Below are 26068 nucleotides of genomic sequence, written 5' to 3'. Positions count from 1 at the left end.
CAAAGATCAGCTGCTCTGCTCTATTTCCTCAGTCCCACTAGTTTTCTAGTCATCCTTTTAGAAGGTAAAGAATGATGTATCAGTGTAAAAAGTGAGATACAGGCTTATGATACCAGTTTGTGTTTTGCCTTTCTACAGTTGGCTGATAAAATAGATTGGAGTGGCTTTAGGCCACTTTTTGTTACTTCTAATATGGACCTTAAGATAGTCTAAGTTGATGCAATTAATGGCAAATCTGTTGTGAGCTGCATGTGCCAAGTAAATGTTATAGCTGTGTGCACTATAGTCAGTGCAACGTTCCAAATCTCCTGATGTGTTTGTATTTGCTCTCAAGTGGAAAGCTATTGATTGGTAGGAAAAAATGTAAATCTAAATGCTGTTGCAGGAATTCTATATATTTGTTGGACTGCATACGTTGTAGTCTTTTGTTACTAATATTGCATTGTGCTCTTTTTGGGATGGGGGTGTTACAGGTAATACAGCCCTTAGTTCAACAACCGAGTTTACCAGTAGTGAAACAATCAGTCAAGGAGCGATTAGGTCCAGTACCTGCAAGTAATATCGAACCTACGGAAGCACAGAGTGCCAATACAGAAGTCACTCAGGTGAGATCTATTAAAAAAGAAAAAAAAAGATCAGGCACACATATTTCTTTTTCTATAATAGGTTCGCAGTGTATAAATATATGCCAGTAAGTCTGTCAATGGAAGTTATTCATACAGTGTAAATAGGCATTGAGTGCTTATAAGTGCATATAGTTTGATTGAGCAACATTTCTATATCTCAGTTTTTCCTAAATGCACTGATATTTGGCTTTCTTAACCAAGTTATATTGAAAAATTAAGTACCATGGTTTAAAAAACAAGATTAAAAATGTTTTATTGTGTTAAAGTGCAGTTTTCAGGTTTTAAGCTGAAGTTACTTTCTATCTTAAGAACTTAAGAGCTATCCTTCAGTTTCTTATCTGTTAAACTAAACTCATGAGACAGATTGTTATCTGAAAGTGTTTTCAATATCTGTACATCATCCTTAAGGATGAAGAAAGCTGTAGTACCAATACGAATTGTGTCAGAGTCTGGTATGTTACTCACATATGAAATAGCTTTTAAATTTTCATGGAAGTATTGTAAATAGCATTATGCCACTACTTCAGTTTTCCTTCTGAAAAGGAAGAATACTGCACTTTTTTATTTTCAAAAGATTTGAATTTGTGAATTTAAATTCAGACCCCAATTTCCTGCAAATGATGCCTGCAAATAGCAGCTTACAAAAACACAGAAACTGACATGTACTTATAAGGGCTTCTGTAGGTGCTCAGTTAGCAAATTCATTTTCCAACAGCATGGTGTTACTTTGTTGTCTTACTTTTCTGAGTAAACCTGTTTTTCAAAATTCCTAACATTCAAAATTATACAGGAAACCATAAATTATTGTATTTGTACACATATTTGAAGGATAACTTTATGTTGTTTTCTTAGAATGTGACTAAATTATCTGTGAAGGATAGACTGGGTTTTGTGTCAAAGCCAGTTACTCCAGCAACTGAAAAGGTAAGAGAATATCTTGTATTGCCTTCCTCTCACATTCAATTCCAAAAGAATTATTTCTATAATGAAACCCTTTATGTTTATATACAGTTTATTTCAGAAGTGTGAATAAAGTCATTTGTTAAAGGTTAGTTTTGTGGAATATAATACAAGGAATCTCAGATTAACTGAGGGTAAGTAAACATATTAGGATAGAACTGTATTTTTTTTGTTTTGATATGGTAGATCCATTTTTTCAGTCACAAAAATGATGAGAAATGCTTCAGGATCCTGTTATTTTTTGAAATGCATTTCTGCATTTGTCTAACAAGTAGATGTTGGTATTTTTTTTTTGAAAATGCAAAACATAAGCATAAAACCACCAAACAATTACTTTTGGACTTGTGTGTTCCCTAAAAGCTGATTCTATAAACATTTACTGTCTTACTTGATCTTACCATTTGCAGTACTTGTAAAAATTAATCAGTGCAGAAAGGACAAAGAGAGGTAAGATGTGAGAGGTGCATCTGAACAGTAGTTATGAGTTATATATTTTGCCCACTGGTAGCAATTTTCAGAACAGTTATTGATGTTGCTGGAGTTTGCTACTGTTGTAGTAAAGTTAATAATGCTGGTTTCCGGACCTATTTAACACCTTAGGGCATGGACTTCCCCATTATTGATAATGTTCATTTGAGACAGCATTGGGAGGCAGCAAGTTTTACCCAGTAATGAGATTCCTGTGCCTAGTTATGTCTTTTTTCTATTCTGAATTGGCTTGACTTACAATGAGTGAAGCATCCACTGCATTTTTTTCCTTTTTCAGTTCATCTGTTAATGCTGATAGTAAACTTAACTACAAAAATACAGTGCTGTGTTATGCACACAAATGTAACAGCAGTTAATGTTTAGTTTTAAATACCCATGTCATTTCAATTTGTGTCAAGCCAAGCTAAGCATTCCACTTAAACATACTGATCTTTGCTTCTTGGCTGTATTCTGTTGATTCTTGTTGACCTAAATTCATCATGAAGAACAACATTTTATACAGATAATATGTACCTACTTTAGAAATTGGAAGTTTGTTTCAGTTTGAATGGGAGTACCTTTTCTCTTCTTGTAAGAGTTATCCTGAAACACCTTTCTACAAAGAGTAAATTCATTCTACAAAAGGTTTTTCCACTGTATATCTTACAGTCCAGACTATCTTGCGTTAGCTGCTGAGCTAACCTCTGTGGATTGATTGTGAAGCAACAGATTCCTTTGCATTTTCAGTGGAGTTCTGAGAATGCCTTGCTTAGGTTACCCTAACAGTGCTCTGTGACCATTAGAAATTGACAGCTGTCAAAAATGTAGGTATGTCCTAGATGCTTTTTCTGCTTCTGGCTGAATGCAGGAAATTACAAGAACTTCACAGTAAGAAAGGAGGTATCTTTGCCTTTCAAGGAGGGAAGGGAAGGAGGGAGGTGTGATGAAACAGCCATTGTGAGACCTTTTCAAATCTGAATAAGGATTTGCAATTCGTGATTCACAGTGAGATTCACAGTGAAGATTCACAGTGTTCTCCCTCTTCAGTAACATTAGAAGATGTAGGATGTTAACATGTTGCTTCTTGCTCTTCTTTGTTAGTTAATGCAGGTACATCTGCTGTAGCATCTCATCTTATTTTTGGAGATGACTAAGTGAGGTTCATTCTGCCATGAAGAGAGTTCAGGGCAAAAGGAATATGTCCCTGTTTTTGTTCTCTACTTGGTCTGCTATTTTTAATATGACCTGTCTTAAAGCTACTTTGTAAGAGGAACAACATGGTTGGGATGTGCATATGTTGACATGCTTTAATTAGTTTTGAAACAATTTCATTTCTCTTTTGATTGCCTGCTTAGATCGTTTTATATTAGCTTTTAAAATATATAACATGCTTTGATTTTATTTTTTTTTTTTTCCTTCTTTTTCTGTCTATACTACCTACTCTACAAGATTCTTATATGTGGGGAAGAAATAGTATCAGTAACACAATTACAAGAAAATCTTTTATGTGAAGCATCCTTCTTATTCTTCTGATCTCTTGATCTTTTCTGGCTTTCTAATGTTGGCTGTCCTTTTTGTTTCTTCTGTTCTTGGGCATAGTATCTGTTTTATGGACTGCATGGTGACCAGTAGACTCTGCATGCATCTTTTAGTTTTCCACACGTGTAAGATGGTTTTTAATTCCTGAAAATGTTGCGATTTGCTATCAAGGCAGGCAAGATTATGCTGTTATCATCTTCAGCTCTTAATCAAGGATTTTTTTTAATACCGATCGATGGCCAAAATATATTTTAGGAAATGTTGCAAGAAATAGAACATTGCAAGTCCTCAGGTACTTTAGAGAAGTAAACAGTAAATGCTAGAAAGGTTGTAAAGCAGACATCTGTGCTCTCAATAAGTCATGGAGAAACATTCATATGCAAAATAGGAATAAGTAAGGCCATAGGACTGTCTTCCTTGCTGTACAATGTACAAGACTTCACTGTATGTCTTGCCTCGTATTGATGGTGCAAGTTGTACTTTGCAGAAACTGCCTGTGAAAAGAAGCTATTTTATTTGCTTTGGACCTTAGTTTCTGCAATTGTTGAATTTTGCCAAGAAAATTCATGCAGCTATATAAAATTGTTTTTTGAACTTAAAAATAATAAAAGGAAAAAAAGTCATTTATTCTTGAGCAAGTCTTTATCTCCTGCTTCTTTAATTATGCTCAAGTACATACAATTTTATACATTTTTGAACTTTGAAGTAAATAAGAAATTGGAAAGAATTTATAAACTGATATTCAGAATTTTTATATATTTGATGTTATGCTGCCTCTTCGAAAGTTGTTTAATTTCAGCAACTCCAAATAAAATTATTTCACCAAATTTTTGTATTCCATACCATCAAAACAGACAAAAGAAAATACGCATAGATATTTCTATACAGTCATTTATTTTTAAAAAATTGAAATTCACTGGCAAAAAAAAATAAAATGATTTCCTTCTGTAGGTTTTATCCACTTCTACTGGCTTGACAAAAACTGTGTACAACCCTGCTGCTTTGAAGGCAGCACAGAAATCTTTGCCTGTTGTTTCCACTTCCGTGCTAGACTCTAATGAAGCACAGAAGAAAAAACAGGTAAATTAAATATACTTCTTTATAAAATGGACCTAGATTGGGAACTTGTGACCACTAGAGATAGTCCACTATATATATTCATCTTGAGCATAGGTAATATTAGTTGCAAGATTAAGTTTACTGTAATGGTTTCTTTCCAGAGGTCAAGAAAATTCATTATTGTTTTATTACTTTTTCAGCGCATGTTCAGGCAGTATGAGCAGATTTAAAACTCTGTAATAGTTTAGAATGTGGAACTCTTTTTCCCAGAAACACAGTCTCCATGTTGAGGCATGAACTGTCTATTGTGAATGAGAAGGCAGTATAGCATAGTTATAGTATAGTCAGTGTTCTCTCTTAAGCCTTTCTGGAACTGAACTTTATTTTCGTTAAACAGGCCATTTGTTCTTGTTACATTTCGTACTTTTAGTGATCACAGTTGTGTATTCACCTGAAAACTGAGAACGATGCGACTTTGCATTTTATTGTCCAAATTATAGTTCTCCTGCATGTGTTTTTAATTATGCATGATACTGAACAGAAAGTGCAAGAAAAATGCCTTAAATTTGGTCTTAAGTGAATCACTCTAATTGTAGTTTAGCTAGCTTTGGATGCTCAGCCAGTAAAGCTCCTATTCTGGCTTTATTCTTACACTTCATTAAAACAAGATACAGGACAGTATTTACCTGGCTAGATTTAAATTGCATATTAAGAATTAAATATGAAGTTATATTCAAATATAAGCCTAATGTCATAATTTGAAGTAGCGGTTTGTTGCTGCATGTCAGTTGTGACATTGATCCAGACTTTAGAGATGAATTCTGATTTGGGGATTTCATTCCGTACTTGTCCCCCCAAAACATGTTTTTCAGAATCACAGCCTTTAGCTTTCAAGATAAGAAACTGACTGCTTGCAAAACGGCAAAAAAAAAAAAAAAAACAACCCAAAAACAAACAAACAAAAGACACAAGAAAACCACTTGGAATGAAATTATTGATTTAACACCTGTAGTCTATTGTTTTTTTGTTGTTGTTGTTGTTTTTTTCTGAGAGAAAACATTGAAGACATGCCAAATTATTGCTTCTCTTTGTACTGTTCCCTGTCTTCAGAAATTTTCATTATAATATACTAGCACATGTCGAAAAACATGATTTTGTGGGACTCACTCCCTTCTTTCTTTGTCTCCCTAGTTTTTCTGAACATTTGTCCCCTTGTCTTATCTTCCCTTTCCTTGCAGAAAAATGATTGCACACTATATTGCAAAACTAACATTTCACGCAGCAGAATTTGTTAGTATTGGAGAATACACATACAGACCTTGTTAGTGTTTCTTTTTTGTGGCTGTTGTGCACTTACACTTTGTATATGGTAATCCACTTAAAATTTGATAGTAGATTGGTGATCTGGAAGTGCAAATTCATCTTCTGCCACTGCTTTTATCTCATTTAATATGCTGGTATCAAAGCTCTTTATAGACTCCTGCTATTATCCTTGTACCTAAGATTTTACGTTCTATATCTGAAAGCAAGAAGCAGTTGCTTTCTCTCGAGAAGCATTAGTTAAGACCTGAACACAGCAGCTGTAGCAGTCCCCTACTTTTCTTTCTGAGTACAGTGCGTCACAAATTAATCAGGTTCAATTTGTTTTCATTTGCTCATCACATCACCACTATTCTGTTTTTAGCAAATGCAATATAGATTTTTCTGAGGGTAATCAGTTTTTTTTTTTGTCTGGAACTGTACTGTAGAGGTTGATTTATTGGCTAGACTCACAATTTCTTTCAAGATGCCATCCTTACAAGTTTGAACTCTTGCATGTTGTAAATCTTGTGGTAGTATATTATTTTACTTTTCAAGTTACATTGTATACAGCTTTGCTAATGAAGATCATTAGGTTCTTCACTTTTTTGGTGACACTTTGTTTTCCAAGATACAGCTTTAAATATTGCCTTTAGGGTTGAGTTTGTTACTGTTTTTTCTTGTTATTGTAAGTTACTATTTTACAGTTGTGACATACAGTACATTATTCTTCTGAAATTGTTTTGCAAAATCCAGAACTTTCGGTATTTTTTTAAATGTTTTTAGGAAGCACTGCGACTTCAACAAGATGTGAGAAAAAAGAAGCAAGAAATCTTAGAGAAGCACATTGAAACACAAAAGGTAAAGTGTTAGCATTAGTGAAGGCCAGCAGTTGAGTTGTAAAATTTATCCTCGTGAAAATAATTCAGAGTAAGCCACAAAACTGACATATACGTAGGTGGCTCCGAAAGGAATGCCTTCTATTTATTTCCTTGGAAACTACAACCGATACAAAGAGCACAGTGACAAAATTTGATAGAACAGATTCTCAGCTACAAAACACTACTTCTCAACACAAAACAACTACTTCTCACCTCTGTTAGCTATGCATGCTTGCTAGCTGTGAACTGCCTGTGTGCTGTGCTCATAAAAATCTGTACCAGTGGAGGTGACCCACTGTTTCAGAGCTGCTATGACTGCGTATTGCTGAAATGCACCCACTGCTTCACTGCACTCGCATCCGCTGTTTGGTCTCTGTAAACGTTTGGCAGGCGTCAGTGGGTGCCATTTTTTTCTGCATATAAGAATTCAGTTACACACCTTTGCTTCATCTGCACTCCCGTATCAGGCGCCATTTTGTCAGGCTGCCCCTCTGCTGCCCTTTGTTGCACAGCAACAACATGTGATGGAATACTGATGGGAAGGTTCAGCCTCTACTGCTATACCATCAACATTGCTTCTGATGTCATAAGTCAACGTAATAAAATAGGAGACATTATTTTTGGAGTAAAATAAGCATGTTTTCAACTGAAATGACATCATCGCATTAAGTTTAGAGTTTTGATCTGTCTTGTCATACTATTTCATTTAAATTCCAAGCATCTACAATTAGATGCAGGTTTTAGTTGAAATTGTCTGGTTTGGGTGCAAAATGCGAACTTCTTTGTGAGAAGTGAGAGAGAAAGCTATACTTAGTAAGTGCAGAAGTTGATATAGAACAGTGTACGTGACTGCACACAAGCTTGGGAGGGGGAAAAAGCAAAAATATCGTTATAATTTCAGTATCTTGAGCAAATCAAAGGGAAACCCCAGATGTTCATTAGAAAATCCATTTATCAAAGATTAAATATCTGAATATAAAATGTTAAAAGTCTTCTTTACTGAGTTTTGCAGATCATAGCATGGCTAGCAGGTTGAGGGACGATATCTTCCCCCTCTGCTGTGGGCTGGTGGGGGCACATGTGGAACACTGTGTCCAGTTCTGAGCCTCTCTGTTCAAAAAGGTAGGGATCATCTAGAAAGACATCAGTGGAGGTCCACAAATAGAAATAAGGGCCTGGAGATATGCTGTATTAGGAGAGGCATAGACATCTAGGTCTCTTCAGCCTGGAGAAGACTTAGAGGGGGTCTTATCGATGTTAAGTATCTAAAGTGTGGGCTTTAAATGGTTGTGGCCAGGCTCTTTTTAGTGGTCTCTGGTGATAGGACAAGGGGCAACAGGCAAAAACTGAAACATGAGAAGTTCTGTGCAAACATACAAAAGAACTTAATTGCTATGAGGTTGACAGAGCACTGGAACATGTTGCCTGCTATCTTCTCTGCAGATACTCAAGACCTGTCTCAATGATTTTCTGTTGAACCAGCTATAGGGAACCTGCTTTTAGTGGGGGGGGGGGGGAATGGACTCGATCTCCAGAAGTCCCTTCCAACCTCTCTGATGCTATGATAGCAGAAGAAATACAGTACTCTGTTTTTCCATTAGTTGTAGTAGTTACTTGAAAACAGATATGTGATGGAAATGTCAGTGTTGTTTTCTTTGTTTAAATTGGACAGATGCTGATTTCAAAGCTTGAGAAAAATAAAGCCATGAAGTCAGAAGACAAAGCAGAAATCATGAAAACACTGGAGATTCTAACTAACAGCATTACCAAGTTAAAAGATGAATTAAAAGGTGTATCATCAGGAGGAGGGACTCCTCTAAAAAGCATGAAAACTAAGACTCAGGTACTCATATTTTGATCAGCTTTCTAATAAGATAAATTTACGTGCTTAAGTCATTATCATGAAAATATACAGCTATATCAGAAGTGCTTAGAAATGTGCTGTTGTAATCTTGAAGTCTTCTGTGAAAAGAGATCGGTTTTGCCCTCTATTTAAAAGAACATAGTTCATTTAAAAACTGTGCTATTGTCTAAAAGTTTGAGCCAGTGATACACAGATACAGTGTTATTTTGAAGATAGCAAAATAGAAATTTGATTGTCTTTTGCCCTATTCAGTCTTTTGTGTATAATCTGTTGCTTTCATAATACACAACTGCTGTTGTACTGGTTGTTAACAGAAATAATGAAGAGTGTTTCTAGCGCTAAATGGTAATTGTTATGCAACACAGATATCCACTAGTCACATGTAATACCTAAACTAGAAGCTAGTTCCTTATTAAACTGGTGTATATGTTTGTTTTCTTGTTCTTTTTGTGTAATTGAAATCGAAACAATTGAATTTTTCAGAAATAAGATTATACAATTAATTTTCCTTTGATTTGGGTATCAGTATTTGAGTTGGATCTGTGAGAGGAGTTTCTCTTACCTGCTGTACTTTCTGCTCATGTAACCAGTTCCTTGATTCTGCTTTAAAGTGCAATTTTGTTAGCTTTGAAAAATTTGAAAAATTAAATTGTAAATATGTCAAAAGGTTTGGGCCTGGTTTGGCCTGGTTTTGTGACTAAATGGAGTGAAGGGTCCCATGGACCCATGGCTCAAGAGGAGGGAAATGAGGACAGTGAGCTAAGAGAGAAAACTAATTACCAAATATGATAATAGAATGCTAGATAACACAGTATAATACAATATGATTAGTAATGAAGCTAATAAATCAAATAAAGGAGTGAGTGTCCAAAACCAAAGGCCTTATTCTCGTGCTGAAGGTGAGATGGCTAGAGAACATACACCATAGAGACAAGCAGAGAAAGAAAGGACAGTCTAGTGAGTCCTGAGCAGTTTCATCTTTCCCTCTAAACAGAAAAGGAACAGTGTAGTCTTCTGGGATTAGTAGTTTTTCTCTTTAGAGAAGGGTACCTAGAAACTATACACAGTCCATACAACTGGAGCGTTAACTCTTTAACTCCAGTGCTCTACATGATGTTATGATGTGGAATACCGGTAACAAAAATCATAAAACCATGACGAGTGTGTCTGCACCAACTGAACCAATCTGAGTCTGAAAGTGACATTTTCAGGAGCAAATACTTCTATAAGAAGCATACAATTGAATTTTTCAAAGCTAACAAAATGATGAAGCATGTGATAATAAAAGGCCAGATTTTTCTATATTGTATTTTCCAGTAGAACAGAAAAGCACTTAAACTTTCCTTGCAGCTTTCATTCAGTTCTTAAATTTTCAGAATGCTTAATCATCTCTTGTAAAGTTTGGGATTCTATTTTAAAAAGCTAGTGCAACATTAAAACCCAGATTTAGTTTAAATGGTTTATAAGTTTTCAGTTTGAAATAGAAGAATTGGTGTTTCATTTTACATAAAAATAGGGGTATTAGAAGTAGTTGCAGTATAAATTACAGTGATGTGCAGATGTGGAAGAAAAAAGTACTGAAAGAAATACTGGAATGACCTGTACATACTCACTTCACTGTAGCTTCTTACCTCATTAGTCAGTCAGCAAAAAGTTGAAGCTACGAATTTTTATCCTGAAAATGGGCCATACATTATGATTTCTTGAAGTTGACTTTCTCTTAGAATAATTACAGCTTTAGTGGAGCAACTTTTAGAGCGGGAACAAGAGGTATTAACTCCAAGCTTTGAAGTCTGCTATAATAAGATTAAATTCATGTTCTTTGAAGGTGACAGATTTTTCTGACGTTTGAGAGTGAATTGGCACTGTCCAGTGAGAGAATGTTTCTTAGATAAGTTAATTTCCAGTAGAATGAATTTGAACTACAAAAGTTCTAGGAATTGGCAATATTTTCAGATCTGCTTTTGATTCTCTGTCACCAGTCTCCTTCTTGTTCTTAGCATACTTGTAAATGAGCTCCAAGAGTATTTGCTCCATTACCCTCTCAGGGATTGTGACAAGGCTGACCGTCATGTACTTCCCCAGATCTTCTTTGCCCTTCTTGAAGGTCAGAGTGACATTTGGTTATTCTCAGTTCTGAGGAATATTCCCAAATGTCATGACCTTTCAAAGATAATTGAGATTGGCCTTGCAGAGACATCAGAAAGCTCCCTCAGTACTTACGGTTGCATCCAATCAGTTCCCAGGGACTTGCGTACGTCCAGTTTGCTTAAATGTTACCTAACTTGAATCTCTACTAACAAAGGTAAGTCTTCCTTGCTCCAGACTTTTTTACCTCTCTTAGGACCTGGGATTGCTGAAGACAAGCTTTGCCAGTAGAGGCTGAGGAGAAAAAGGCATTGGCTCTTCCCAATTCCTTTTTTGCTAGTTCACTTTCCCCATTGACCAGCAGGCCTGTATTTTTCATGACAGTCTTCATTTTGCTGCTGATACACCTACATAAATTTTTCTTGTTCCTTACCACCTCACCATATTATTCCACTTCAGGAGGGCTTTGGCTTTCCAAATTAGGTACCTACATGCTCAGGCAGGCAGTCTGTATTTTTTCTGTGTGGTCTGAGCCTGCTTTCACCTCTCCTGCACTTTTAGATTTGAATTTTGTTAGGAGCTCTTTATTCATTCATGCAGGCCTCCGATTATTTCCCGCATGTTTTGCTACTTGGGGGACACAGACTTTAAACTCATGAACTTGAGAATAACTCATCATCTCCCTTAGGCATAGCTACGTGCTTTCACACAGCTCTCTCACACAAAAGACAACTTCTTCTCATCATCCTTATTTGGCTTTCCTAAAGAGACTGCATCTGTCTACTGCAGCATTCCAGTTATGTGAGTCACTGTACAGTGGGGAGTTGTAACAGGATGATCTTTAAGATCCCCTCCCACCAAAGCCATTCTGTGTAATCTCTGTGAGATTGTAGTCCTGAAACTGCACAGACATCTAGCCCCTCCGCTCTACTTTCTATAATGTTTTATTATCAGTGCCTTTGAGAAAGGCACTGATTTGCCGGAAAAGAGATTAGATTTTCCCCTTTCTTACTGTTCCATAGGTACTCCCTTGTTTATATTGGTATGTGCATGCTTGAGGTTGTCCATCTTCAACTCTTTATGTTGATTTTGAGATCTCTGCAGTCCACATTACTAATTTTTTTGTCAACCTGGTCCTCATGTGATTGTAGTTTTCACTTATTTTTGTCTTGTTCCAGATAATGGAGATTGTAAAACACCCTTCCCCATGAGTATAGAAACCTTTGCTGCCTCCTGGTATGTCTTGAAGGAGGCATTTTCTTATTGAGGTGAAGCACAGCTCTGTAAAAAGGGAAATCTTCATTAAGAGCACTAGAAATAAACTTCAAAAATCTAGAAACTTTCTGACACCAGAGTCACAGACTGCTTTGTGAGTTCTAACTTCTGGTCATTTTTAAATTTCAGAAGTGGTTATTTTGTCACATCTTTGGTGCATTACAATGCCATTACAACACTGGGATTTGAGAAACAGTTTGCAATTCTGAAAACTGAAAATCATAATACAGGAGATCAATTTTTATGATTGCTGTAGATAATCAGGAAATGGGGCTGAAAGGAGTTCAGATTGAAGTTGCCAGTTGAATAATCCAGCTTTTTTTCTTTTAAAGCTTCCAGGGGGAAAAAAAAAAAAAAAAAAAAAAAAAAAAAAAACAACAACAAAGAAAGACAAAAAAAATCCCTTCTTTATCATTCAGTGGTGATACTTGGTTTCCAACAGTCACAACTGCGAAACCTTCGTCTCTTTGACAACCAGCCTTTTAATACATTACATGCTGTTTGAATCAACGAGTGTATATGTAAAACTATTTCATAGTTATAATTTTCTTCTTCATTTGCAATGTCATTAGAACATTGGATTGCTGCTTTTTCCATTAAAAACAAAATAAGTATCCAATTTGGAACAAAACTTCAAATAAGATGTTCATAGTCACATGAAGCTCTTTTCTGTATCTGTACCAGCACCTGCACCTCTGTACTTTCAATGAATGTATCTAAATTTGGATTCAGAGGCACCTTTCAGTTTGATACATATTTTTGAACTTCCTCATCATTTATAAGGTACTGTGTGCTGAAGGGCAACTACAGGCGCATCAGAGACCAACCTTTTGTTAGCAGAGATACTGTTACTGTGGTGGTTTTTTTTGTTTGTTTGTTTTTTCTACTATGGTCTGAACTGAACTACCATTTGTGCTTTTTCATTATGGAATTGTGATAATTTTAAAAGCTTCTTCTCATTACTTAGTGTAGATTGTGTATTCATTCATAACAATGCTTTTTTTTTTTTCCTGTAGAGTCCCTTCTTATCACTTCATTGCTGTCATATAATTTTGCATTTTTTGTCTTGTGTATCTCTAGTTTAGAACAGATTCTTTTGGTTTGGCTTGATGTACTAAAAGCTTTGACATCACCAAGCTCAGAAACATGCTGCTACACACTGAAGTTTTATCTTGCCTCTTTAAGGCTCCTAAGCTTGCACTTGGTTTATTTTTTTTAAAGTGGAATTGTAGTGTTGTAAGCCGTTTACCTCCAAAATTACAGCAGTGGTCTAAATCAATAAGCCACAATTTGGCTAAGTTTAGAATTTACGCACTCTAGTTTTAAAATTTGCTTTTCCTAGAGTTGCTAGGAATTTGCTACCATGCTTCTACCTGGAAAACAGACTTTTCGCTTTCCTGGAGGCCAATCCTGGCCAATCTTTCAGTCACTGCGTATTTCTGAAATAGCTTGCCAATTGGAGCATAGCACAGGATTCTTAGGTTTCATCAGAAAATTGTTTCCTCACTGGAAAATGTAAACTGTGCAACTAATAATTTGCTGTGACAATTTCTTAGATGCAGAAAGAGTTACTAGATACTGAACTGGATTTATACAAGAAGATGCAAGCTGGGGAGGAAGTTACTGAATTAAGACGGAAATACACAGAGCTGCAGCTGGAAGTATGTTTTCTCATCCTTTGTTTCTGTCTTTCAATGAAATATTTTCCTACATTTTTGCTGACTTGTGAGTTGTATCATTCAGTGCAGTGTTTCTTATTATAGATGAAGGCAGTTAGTAGTAATATTTTAAAAAGTTTCTGGGTTCTGCTTCAGTAGAGAAAAAGCATCAGCATTACTTTTTCTCACTAATTTATTTAAATTCTGAAACTTTAGATGATATGATATTTTATGATTTTTATGATAGTAATACATCCTTGTGGACATTAGACTATTTTTAAATTGTTGTCTGTGTTGGATTACAAAGGAATAAAAAATACAGCCTGATTTTTTTTTTTTTTGATAATGTCAACATCCTCTCAATGATATTAACCAAAAAGGCCAAAGTGGCAAAAAGTAATGTTAGCACAGCATTATTTTTGAGAGAAGGTGGACTCTCCGAAAACAGATACAGTGTGTCCTAAGCATTCAGTGTACAGAAACATATTTTTTTCTTTTTGTTTTACTTGCTTCATAAAAAAAAAAAAAATAAAAATACAGAAGGCTGCTCTAGATTGTTTTTGTCTTGGTATAAGAAATTATGAATAGTATTGGACGGATAATAATTCTGCTGTTTTGCCTGTATGTGTAGTAGCTACTTGGAAGATACTGATGTTTTTTCTACTCTAAAGCAGAGTGGTGTGTTGCTTAAATAAATCCTTCTTAATGAAGCTTGGTTGTATTTTAGGTATGACTGCATGCAGACACAGTGCATGTACATGCAGCTAGTTTGCATTAAAATCTTACTTCAAGTTGTTGTGTAGCTTTGCTGATGGTGAAAATAGGTTTGTTAATAAGCCAAGCCTGTTGAACTGAGATGACTCAAAAACAAACACTTAAAATAATTATTCTGATAGTGAATAATATTTCATAGGTATCCTGAATGATTTCATTAATACAGCAGTCATAAATCGATTTCCTCATGGAAGGAGATCATTGGCATGCAGTCAAGTAGCGCTAGCAGTACTGACGTGGTAAACGCGATAGGATACATTAAAAACATTGTTACTGTGATTTTGTTTAGCATTCTGATTCATAAATAGGGCAATCTCTTTTGTAATGATCTGAGTTTTTTTTTTTTTAATGTCTGCTATACATGCTCAAATTCAATCCTTGAAATGGTTTGTGGGTGGTTTTTATTTTTTAAGCTTAAATTTTACTTTTTTTTTTTTTTTTTTTTTAATGTCTGTTGGAGTGCCTTTTGATTTCAAGAAAATGAATGTCTGTTCTGTGAATTGGAAATGCAGGTGTGGGATTGGAAATTGGTGACTGTATAGACCCAAATTTTCAGAGAACAATTTGTCCTTGGATATGCATAGTAGAACCTCTGTTTCACAACTCACAATACTGTGGCCAAATGTTACTATGCTCTTTTATTATTTTATATTTTCTTTGAGACTAAAAATTCTGTCTGTAAATTAGGAGAAAACTGTTAGTCAATACAATGAGAAAATTTCATTAACAAATTTCAAATGTTATATTCCTGTCTCTCCCGAGGAAAGGAATTGTCCTCACATATGAGTGCTTCTTTGACTTCTGTTGTTCTAACATGTTGTTTTTTCTGTTCCAGTACTATTTTGAATCTGTTAATAATGTACATCATTAATTTTAACATATTTTAAGATCTTAAAGTTGCTCTAAGTCTTCTTTAGGGATGTGTTTGTTGTTTTTTTTTTTTTTAGGAAATGTCAAAATATGTGTTTGTTAATTTTGTCTAAATATTTGGATTATGAATTTTAATAAATCCGTGTGTGTAAATCTTAGGCTGCCAAACGAGGAATTCTTTCTTCAGTTCGTGGTAGAGGGGTCCATGCAAGAGGTCGAGGTGCATCACGTAGCAGAGGTAGAGGAATACGTGGACGGGGTCGAGGCAGAGGAGTTCCTGTACATGCTGTTGTGGATCATCGACCAAGGGCATTAGAAATTTCTGCGTTTACGGAAAGTGATAGAGAAGATCTTCTTCCTCATTTTGCGGTATTTTGTAATTTCTCTTTTTCTGCTCATGGGATGGCATTCTTCTATCCAGTGACTTGTTTATGCTTGATTCAGTTCATCTGGAAATATTATTCAGGAATAACTCTATAACATGATATACCTGTTCATGATAGAGAGAAAAAAAAAAAAAAGTCAGAAAAAGGTGAAACAGAAATTACACTGTTATTTCTACTGCTGTTAACTGAAACATCAGACAGTTTGTCAGAATTGGTGGTATTTTTGAGGGGAGTTTCAAGATGACCTGAAATTTTTCAGTGTTTCTACCATTCTGATTTGGACAATAAAGATGAGAACTATGTATTTACTGACAGATTTCGACAAGGCATCCAAAGGTTTCTTGTATTAATCTGTCTAAGCTTAGAGATTTTTTTTGTTATTGTTGATCAACAACAACAATCTACTTGGTCAACCATAAGGCACTGGTAATGTAGTCTCAGTGAAGATTTAAAAGAATAAACTTATTTTTAATCCACAGCCTAGTATTATGATTGAGTCTGCCAGAAGACCATTGTTGCTGTTTTCTCACGTTCTTTGTACTTCAGCAGTGCACTCCACCTGTACAGATATGTTGGGTATTGGAGCTTACATTCTTGGCAGCATTAGAATACCTTAGAAAGTATTGGAAGAGTTTATTGGGCTAGAAGTTAAGATGCTGAAATCAAGCTAAGATGGAAATTTTGGCTACCTGTCCAGTATCTCATCTTTTTGTAGAAGTGTTTCATAATAAACTATTGGAATAATCTGAAGACCCCCTCTTCTTAATCAAGGAGAAGTATTGAAGCAGAACCACCTCTCTTTTCTGTCATAATTTTACTTCATACTTGTGTGTTTACAACTAGGAAATGTAAACTGTGGTACTTTGTGTTTTTAAAAATGCAAAGAAAAATAACACTTCCGTGCAAAGAACTCTAATTCGCATTAAGAGTGTGAAAGGGTACACTGTTCTAACGTGATATGCTTTTTGAGGTATTTCATGTAGGACATCATTTGTAGAAGGGGGAGCGTAGAGGAGGAAGGCTGGTTTACTAAGCTTTTTTTTCTTTCTTTCTTTTTTCATATTAAAAGCAATACGGTGAAATTGAAGATTGCCAGATAGATGACTCTTCGCTCCATGCGGTGATTACCTTTAAAACAAGAGCAGAAGCTGAAGCTGTGAGTAGTTTCATTGAAAATACTTGGCAGCATTCAACTGCAATGTATTCTAATATTTGATTAAATTTAATGCAAATAATTACTCAGAAATATTTTAAAGAATTCTCATATAGGAAGTCTAATTGTAGATTGAACAATTCTGTCAAAAGTGACACAGGCAAAGAGACCTTGCCTGTGGTCTGTGGAGGGGATTTTTCAGGCAGTGATGCCAGAGGGACATGACATGGAGCAACTGGAGAGTCATACCTGTTTCTGGTGGCCATTTCCAGGAATGGGCTATTGAGTCGCCATCCCTGGAGGTGTTCAAGAAATGTTTAGATGTTGTGCTAAGGGACATGGTTTACTGGGGAAATACTGGTTGTAGGTGGTCTGGATGATGATCACGGAGGTCTTTTCCAACCTTGGTAATTCTGTGGTTCTGTGATTACTGAATCTCTTGCAGTATAAGGATTTATAACAAAGCAGGGTTATACTTTTGTAAGAGGGAAGTCAAGACAGTCATATAGAAATTCACAGGTAGATATCCTTATTTAATTGCCAATTATTTTCACTTTAAGGATTCAGTCTTGTGTAGTTTAACTGACAGCCTGCAGACTGAGTCTGTATATTTGGTTGGTTCATCAGTTGTATTTAGCTTTGCCTGGAAATCAATGATAATGTAAATGTAATTTTATGAAGTGAGATATTTTCTTTTCCCCCAAAGCATATTTATTTATGAAGTTACAGAAGTATAGAATTATAGAAGTAATTCTTAGAGAGTTCTGAAACACAGCTTTGAGGTATGTTGTAATTCATTATCCTTAAATATAGATTATGAGGACTGTATTTCTGGATGAACAGGATTTTTGCCTTACTCAGTTAATAGTGCAAGCAGTATACGAATCTGCACAAAATAATGAACATAGTTGCATTGCAGATTATTTTGTTTTCTTTAAAATCCTTCCATCACTGTTGGGAAGGAGTATCCTGAAAGTAATAGGGTTTCCAGGCAAAAAAAAGAGAAGATTAATGTATATGGTATGATTGTTTAGAAAGATTTGATTTCATAGTTATACTTTGAAGATGATATCTTTGCACAAAGTTTATCTTTTGGAGGTTATTTGAACAGAATTTTCATATTTGACCAGATTCTTTTGTTTCTGTATTCCTTATCTTGAAAAAGATAAATGATCTAATTGACAGAAGTATTTACAATGACAAAGAAGCCGGTAAGAGTAGTTCTGACCACTCACAACATCATAATAGATACTTTGAGAAATAGTTTGATTCACAAGCCAGAGGTGTTTTAAAGAAAGAGAAGTGTTGGGTGTGAAACATTCTAATGCAACAGTGTGGAGCTCTGACTGTATGGAGACTAAATTATTCTGTAAAAAAGGAGGTGTAAGTAATGATACATGGTACATAATGACTGGTAATTATAATGCAGTAGTATTGTGTGTCTGAAAGAACACAAACAGTAAACTTAGAGATCACAAATAAAAGCTGTAATAATTACTATACTCTAGAATGGATTCAGTTATGGTTGGAATTTTTTTATTTTGATGCTTTCTAACATTGGATATTTGATTTTGTGCCTTCATATTATTTAATGTTACAGTTGTAGTTTATATAACAAAAAACAATCATCTGTTTTTATGAACTGTCCAGATAACATCTCTACTCCCGTATAGAGTATGATTTGCCACAAAAAGGTTAACAGATCATATTACACATACCTTTTATCAGCAAAATACAGGTTCTACTTTTACAACTTCTTTAGAAAAATTGGCATGCAGAATCATTTCAGTCATAGCTAACTTTCTGTACCCAAAAGTCAAAGTTCAGTAATACTTCAGAAGCAAACTCAGAAGTTGATATATGTGAAATGAAGAAAGAAAACAGTGCAGAGAATGCAGAAAGGTATTGACAAGGGAGAAGGGAGGCATGGTTAGTGGATGGGGAGGTGTGATCAATAGAACAATTAAAGTTAACATTCTGTATGCTTGTTTTTCCACGATACATTTCACTGCCTTAGAAAAATAGTAAGTACTCAAGGTGAAGATGTGCTTGCAGTAAAGTTTGGAAGGTTCTGTGAAAAGTGGAAGGATTTGGATTGAATTATAAGTCATTACCTGTATGTGATATGTCCACAGTCCAGTTTGCACTAAAACTTCTTCATTTCCTTGTAACTGTGTCTGATTACATGTTTATTTTTATACTAAAATACTATAAAAAATGTACTAGGTCAAATACAGTAAAGTCTCATATTTTTTTCTTAAGATATTCTTGTCTAAATATAATTCCACTGGACTTTTTGTGTTTATTAGTAAAGCAGACTCTAAGGCTGGTAGTAGAAGAAATTGTAGATAAAAAATGTAATCATTAAAAAACATCTACTGAGGCCAATTTTGGAGTAAATGCTGCTAATATTTTACTTTCATAAATGAAAAAAGGCTTAAGCTTTATGACTGTGTCTCTCCTAGTCTGAAAGGAAGAGGAGTATTCCCTGTTGTAAAATGTTGAATTTTATGTAGTAGTAACTTCTTCCAAAGATTACAAGTTGTTTCTTGATCTAAAAGTCACGTATAAGTGCTTTTAAAAATTCTTGTTATGTGATATTGTGATGAGACCATGGACAAAAAGCTCCAGAGCTGCATTTTAATAGGCATAGAATCTTTTAAATTTATCATAAATTTATATGTACAGATTTAAAATTTATACCTGGGGACTTCAATATCACACAATTCATGTTCAGATGTCATCGAACATGTAATTGTTTCTACATTTCACATTATGCTGTGCTTTCAGATTGCACTATAAATCTTCTGTGACTATGATGGTTATTTCAGAATGTTGCTAACACTGATTTATGCTAGTTCATGTTACTTTAATTTGAACATACTATTTCCAAAGCAGCCGCTTAATGGATCTGGTACTTAGAAAGCCATGAATATCCCATAAGTTAAAAATTTTTATATTTCAATTACAAGGGCTATACAGGAAGTGAAACATTTCCAGTAGATTAAGTTGTAATCACAAAGGTTTATTTTTTTCCTTTAATATTTAATTATTTGTATATGTGGGATGGCTTGTTTCTTCTAGTAAGTAATGTGTTAATAGGTTTGTGTCAGTCTTCAAAAGGCGAAGTACCCATCAGTGTAGTATTAAAATCAGAGGCAAGTATTAAGTTCAGTATGTTGAATCACCAAGTGATTAATGATTTTTCAGCGCTTATTTTGTTTGAATATGTTTTGATCATTTTCCTGAAAGGGTGTGTGAATTTCGTGTGTAGTTAATAAAGTTTTGTTTTAGACAATGAACAGTAATTCAATATTAACATATTAAAACTTGTTTTCTCAGAAAAAGCAGACCGTTTCTGGCATTTAACTATTAGAGAAGTTATTTTTTCTCCTGACAAAGGCATTTTTAACTAAGACTAAATTTGTTTTAGGCTGCAATCCATGGGTCTCGGTTTAAAGGACAGGAGTTAAAGTTGGCATGGAACAAGCCTGTTGCTAGTATGTCAGCTGTTGAAACAGAAGAAGCTGAGCCTGATGAAGAAGAAGTAAGTCTGCTTTTTTTGTCTCATGTTTATTTCTTAAAATGAAATGGTTTTGTTTTTTAAATGAAAATGATCTATTGATTCATACCACTTAAATCTGACTCATTTTCAGTATCAGGAAATGGATTTATTTATTTAAGAAAATATTGTTTTCTAGGCTATTGACAGTCTAAGTATTTCACTTTTCATTGCACGCATGTTTCATTTCTAGTGTGTACATCTAGAAAATAAAATAGGAGGGGTGTGTTTGAACTTACATGAGAAATAATGAAGATTTTGTCCAAACCATGGCTAGGATTTTATTTGAATTATCTTCACCTGAATTAATCCCCTTGACATCACAAAATGTCTTAATATGATGAATTTCTTTTCAACAATTCTTGGGAAATTTTGCATTTAAATGTTATTCTTTGTGTGAGGTTTGTAGTGCTTGCAGCATTTGTTTCAGTTGATATTGAAGTATAATGTTAGAATCGCTAGGTCCTGGACAGAGAAGTTTAAGAACTTCAAATTAATTTGCTGATTTAAAAATACATAAATAAATAAAAATTCTATATTGTTTCATTGTTTAAAATTCATCTTACGCAGGATGTGATCAGGGTGGTGGTGATACCTATAGTCACCAGCCTGAATTTTAATCTTAAACGTGTAAAATATCTCAAGTTTCTGTGTGCTTACAGTTGGTCATGCTGTTCATATTACTTTGTTTTATAGCTGATACTATATAAACTTGACGGTTTCCATCTTTCTTCCACGTGTAAATTCCATCAATTCACCTAAAATGCTAAAGAGACTTGAGACTGAAATGAAATGAAGAATTCTTGATAGTGTGTTTGTTTTGTTGTTGTTTTTTTGTGTGTTTTTTTTTTTTTAATTTTTTTTTATTTTATTTTTTGTATTTGCTGTTTCAGAGGTGGAGAAGGGATAGTTCTGTAAGGGATGAGGGAAGTAAATTATTCAGCATGCTGACATTCTTAAACAGTACTGAAATAGGGCTTTCAGTCTGTTTATAGAATTGTGAGGCAGGTCTTTTGGACTTGCATGGTACTGAAAATGCCTGGTGCTTAGCCACTTAATTATGAAAACACTTAATTTAGTAGATGCCGTACTTTCTGCATCCAGGTGCCTAACAAAAAGTTGGCTGTATTGAATCAACAGCCAGTGCCTAGGGAGAGTACTGAGAGTCATAGGTAGAGAAGCATTTAATTATCACTGGTTTGCAGTTCAGGGACCTGTTGGGTCAGTATGATGTTTTTGTAGTTGATAGCCCATTCTACATGTTTGTTTTCTTAATTTGGTAGGTTTTGTTGGAATGTGAGTGAACTTAGCACCTATAGTGTCCTATGATGGGGAATACTATTGTTTAAATATGAGTACCAAGAATAACTGTACTGGATGTATTCTGCATCTGCAAATTTAATTTTGATGTTCTGAATCAACCGTTTAAAAGAATTTTTTTTTTTTCTGCACTTTCTCTAAGATACTTCCTGTGATACTTCCCCTTAGTGACATTTTCTCTAGTCCAGAGGTCTGTAGGCTCTATGTGTTCACTGTGAGGAAATTGTTACAGGTTTTATGATAATCTCTGCTTCCACTTAGCCTTGTGCACATGGTATTTTTGCATTTGCACTGTACAGAATGCCTCCTTTGAAGCTGTCCTATCATATTTTAGTCTGCTTAGCATCTAGACACTAGGGGAAAAGACTGAGTCGTCAGAAGGCTGCAGTACCTTAGTCTAGTTCATAATACACTACGTGTATTGATAGTCAGGGTGTTAACAGCTGCTTTCTGTAGGCAAAAGTAATGAATGAAGATAGTAGTTCTTCTCTCTTGTAAAAGAGCTTACTGAAGAAAGCGAATATATCATAGAATCATAGAATCACCAAGGTTGGAAAAGACCTGAAAGGTCATCCAGTCCAACCGCTCACTTATTCCCAATAGCTCCCACTGAACCATGTCCCTCAACACAACATCCAGTCATTCCTTGAACACCCCCAGGGTCGGTGACTCCACCACCTCCCTGGGCAGTCCATTCCAGTGCCTGACCACCCTTTCTGAAAAGTAATACTTCCTGATGTCCAGCCTGAATTTCCCCTGCCGGCAGCTTGAAACCATTCCCTCTGGTCCTGTCACTAATGACACTAGAGAAGAGGCCGACCCCCAGCTCACTACAACCTCCCTTCAGGTAGTTATAGAGAGCAATGAGGTCTCCCCTGAGCCTCCTCTTCCCCAGGCTGAACAATCCCAGCTCCTTCAGCCTCTTCTCATATGGCCTGTGCTCCAGACCCCTCACCAGCTTTGTTGCCCTCCTTTGAACATGTTCCAGGGCCTCAATGTCTTTCTTGCAGTGAGGGGCCCAAAACTGGATGCAGTACTCGAGGTGCGGCCTCACCAGTGCTGAGTACAGGGGGGCAATCACCTCTCTGCTCCTGCTGGCAACACTGTTTCTGATGCAAGCCAGGATGCCATTGGCCGCCTTGGCCACCTGGGCACACTGTTCAGCCGAGCATCAATCAATACCCCCAGGTCCATTTCCTCTATGCAGTCCTCCACCCACACCTCCCCAAGCCTGCAGCGTCGCCTGGGGTTGTTATAGCTGAAGTGCAGGACCCGGCATTTGGTCCTGTTGAACCTCATCCCATTGGCTTCAGCCCAGCTCTCCAGCCTGTCCAGATCCCTCTGTAGGGCCTCGCTACCCCCAGGCAGATCCACGCTTCCAGCCAATTTGGTGTAATCTGCAAATTTACTGAGGGTGCGCTCGGTGCCCTCATCCAGGTCATCAATAAAGATATTGAAGAGGACAGGCCCCAGCACCGACCCCTGGAGAACACCACTCACGATCGGTCGCCAGCTGGATTTGACTCCATTCACCACCACTCTCTGAGCCCGGCCCTCCAGCCAGCTCCTTACCAAGAGTGTACCCATCCAAGCCTCGGGCTGCCAGCTTCTGCAGGCGAATGCTGTGGGAGACAGTGTCAAAGGCTTTGCTGAAGTCTAGGTAGACCACATCAACAGCCTTTCCCTCATCCACCAGATGAGTCACTAGATCATAGAAGGAGATCAGGTTGGTCAAGCAGGACCTGCCCTTCATGAACCCGTGCTGGCTAGGCCTGATTCCCCGGTCATCCCGCACATGCCGCATGATCTCCCTCAGGACAATCTGCTCCATCCCCTTCCCTGGCACCGAGGTCAGGCTGACAGGCCTGTAGTTCCCCGGATCCTCCTTACGACCTTTCTTGTAAAGGGAGTCACGTTGGCAAGCCTCCAGTCTTCTGGGACCTCACCAGTCAACAAGGAGCGCTGGCAGATGATGGCAAGCGGCTCGGCTATCACCTCCGCCAGTTCCCTCAGCACTCTTGGGTGGATCTCATCTGGCCCCATCGACTTGTGACAGTCCAGTTGGAGTAGTAGGTCTCTGACTGTTTCTTCCAGAATCACAGGAGGGTTAGTGTGCTCCCTGGCCGAGATTACCAGGCCAGAGAGAGGAGTATCCTGAGGATAACTGGTCTGACTTTTAAAGAGAGACGCAAAGAAGGCATTCAGAACCTCTGCCTTTTCCTTATCCTCAGTGGTCACATTCCCAGCCTCATCCAGCAAAGAGTGGATATTCTCCTTGGTCCTCCTCTTACGGTTAATATATTTATAAAAGAGTTTCTTATTCCTTTTCATCCCAGTGGCCAGGTTAATATAAATACTTCTCGGCATTTCTCAGCCTACAGCCTTGTATTTTTCTAGAGTTTCACTAACCTCACAAATTAACTTCTCTTGCTGAATTTGGAAATTCTGTAGCAAAAACTAGAATTGCTGGGATGAGGAAAACAAGCAAGAAAGAACAGACATGTAATTGAACATCTGGGAGACTTCATTAGGGAAAGAGATTTTGTGTTTGTCCTTTCTTTAGTTAGCGCAGAAATTGCAGTGAGAAGTGCAATCATCAAAAAAAGTTCTGAGATTAGGAAAAGTTTATATATACACCTCTGTTTATGTAGGCAAAAATAAAACATAACTCACTGTCTATCTTCTTTTTTTCTTTGTTTTAACTTCTAACTGAAGCCCCTAACTTGAAGAGTGTTTTGTGTAGTATGTCGAGATACCGTGTTGTCATTTGAATGTATCTGAAAACCTTTTTTTCTAAATTAATCTAAATGCACTTTAAAATCTTCATTATATTGAGCATGCTGGATTTATTAATTAATTAAAGTATCTCATTTAAAGTTTTTGATAGGTAGTTTAAGCTCTTAGACTAAAAGAGACATAGTTGATATAAACTTGGAAAAGCTAACTTTAGTTTTCAGTGTAGTATATTACATTTCATCAAAATGTTAAAGATTGGGCATGAGAACATGTTCAACAGATCTTCTGATTCTTCAAACTACAAGATCATTTTAAAGCTCAGTAAAAGAAAAAAAAAAAAAGCAGCTGCATTTACCATTTACTAATTATATGTATATTTTATACACACATATACTTTTTGAAAGCATTACTTTTTACCTATGAAAAATAAAATTGTATGTTCCTTCTTAGTTTTCACGGATCTGGATTGTATTTTGTCTTTCAGTCTCTTACATTTTGTGACATAACACTGACTATCACATTTATCTCTTGAAGTTTCAGGAAGAATCTTTGGTGGATGACTCACTTCTTCAAGATGATGACGAAGAGGAGGAGGATAATGAATCTCGTTCATGGAGAAGATGATTCAACTGACCGATGACAGTGCTAGAACTGCACCTGTGTTGCATTAGTATTACCTAATGTACTTCTGCATCTTTGTATTAAAAGGGGTTTTGTGATGAAGTTGAATTCGGATATAGACTAAAAAGAAGCTGATCAGTTACACGTTTTGAGAGATTGATGTTTGAGTTACATTTCAGTAAATGGTTGCTAAAGACATCATACTAGGAACATATGCAATGTTTTTATTACATAGTTCTACAGAAAGTTACAGAATTCTTTGGGTTCTTTGTAATTTACTGAATTGGTCAAGCACAAATGACCAGAAGTTGTTATAACATAGATAATTTTTGTTCTATTCCAGATACGGAATGAAAATTTGCATTTAAAATCTTTGTGAATGTTTTCAGAAATGAATAGATAACAGTACTAAACTGAAGTCTCTAAAGTTATGTATTCATAATATTGCATAGTAGTATGCTTAGGCTTTACTATGTACTAGCCTTTTGTTGGATTTGTGTACGTATTTTACCTATGGGTTTTAATGATAAAGTGTATGACTGCTTTGCATATAAGTCCTTATGACTTTAAGATGTTAAAAAATAAATAAATGGAATGGTCTTCAAAAAAAAAAAAAAAAGAAAAAGAAAAAAAAAGCAATAACCAAAAAAGATAAGGCAATGGTCCTTCATAACGGAAAAAAAAAAAGAAAAGAAAAGAAAAAAAAAAAAAAAGAAAAGAAAAAAGACCATTTCAAATGGCAACCCCACCCCCATACTCACAAAAAGAGCTCTAATCACTTTCATATTAAAATAGTATTGAATATAAAAGAAAAATCTCAAAATAATGAATTCATTTAATTTAACTCACATATGTACTCTGTCACATACAAGGTTTTGAACATCTTCTGAATTTTAAAGCTGTTTTAAGTCAAACTTTAAGTAGAATAA

At 35.9% G+C, this 26068-nt stretch overlaps 1 protein-coding gene across 4 annotated transcripts in view; it reads left to right on the top strand.

The window, feature by feature from the left end:
- RBM26 (RNA binding motif protein 26) overlaps nucleotides 1–25142 on the top strand; it is a gene marked incomplete at both ends in the record, with an annotated part of 49974 nt that extends 24832 nt beyond the window's left edge. Inside the window, 10 exons of one of the 4 annotated variants that reach the window (XM_079543634.1) lie at nucleotides 483–605; nucleotides 1479–1550; nucleotides 4545–4673; nucleotides 6738–6812; nucleotides 8505–8675; nucleotides 13616–13720; nucleotides 15521–15730; nucleotides 16817–16903; nucleotides 20334–20447; nucleotides 25053–25142. In XM_079543634.1, coding sequence (XP_079399760.1) covers nucleotides 483–605; nucleotides 1479–1550; nucleotides 4545–4673; nucleotides 6738–6812; nucleotides 8505–8675; nucleotides 13616–13720; nucleotides 15521–15730; nucleotides 16817–16903; nucleotides 20334–20447; nucleotides 25053–25142 — 1176 coding nt within the window. Of the gene's footprint in view, nucleotides 1–473; nucleotides 606–1478; nucleotides 1551–4544; nucleotides 4674–6737; nucleotides 6813–8504; nucleotides 8676–13615; nucleotides 13721–15520; nucleotides 15731–16816; nucleotides 16904–20333; nucleotides 20448–25052 lie in introns of all 4 variants that reach the window. The other 3 variants (XM_079543635.1, XM_079543637.1, XM_079543636.1) reach the window with 3 other exon arrangements.
- Between the last annotated feature and the right edge of the window lie 926 nt (nucleotides 25143–26068).

This window comes from Tetrao urogallus, assembly GCF_951394365.1.
Source record: "Tetrao urogallus genome assembly, chromosome: 1".
Lineage (NCBI taxonomy): Eukaryota > Metazoa > Chordata > Aves > Galliformes > Phasianidae > Tetrao > Tetrao urogallus.
Note: the sequence above shows the minus strand (reverse complement) of the source record. Positions and strands in the feature narration are given on the sequence as shown.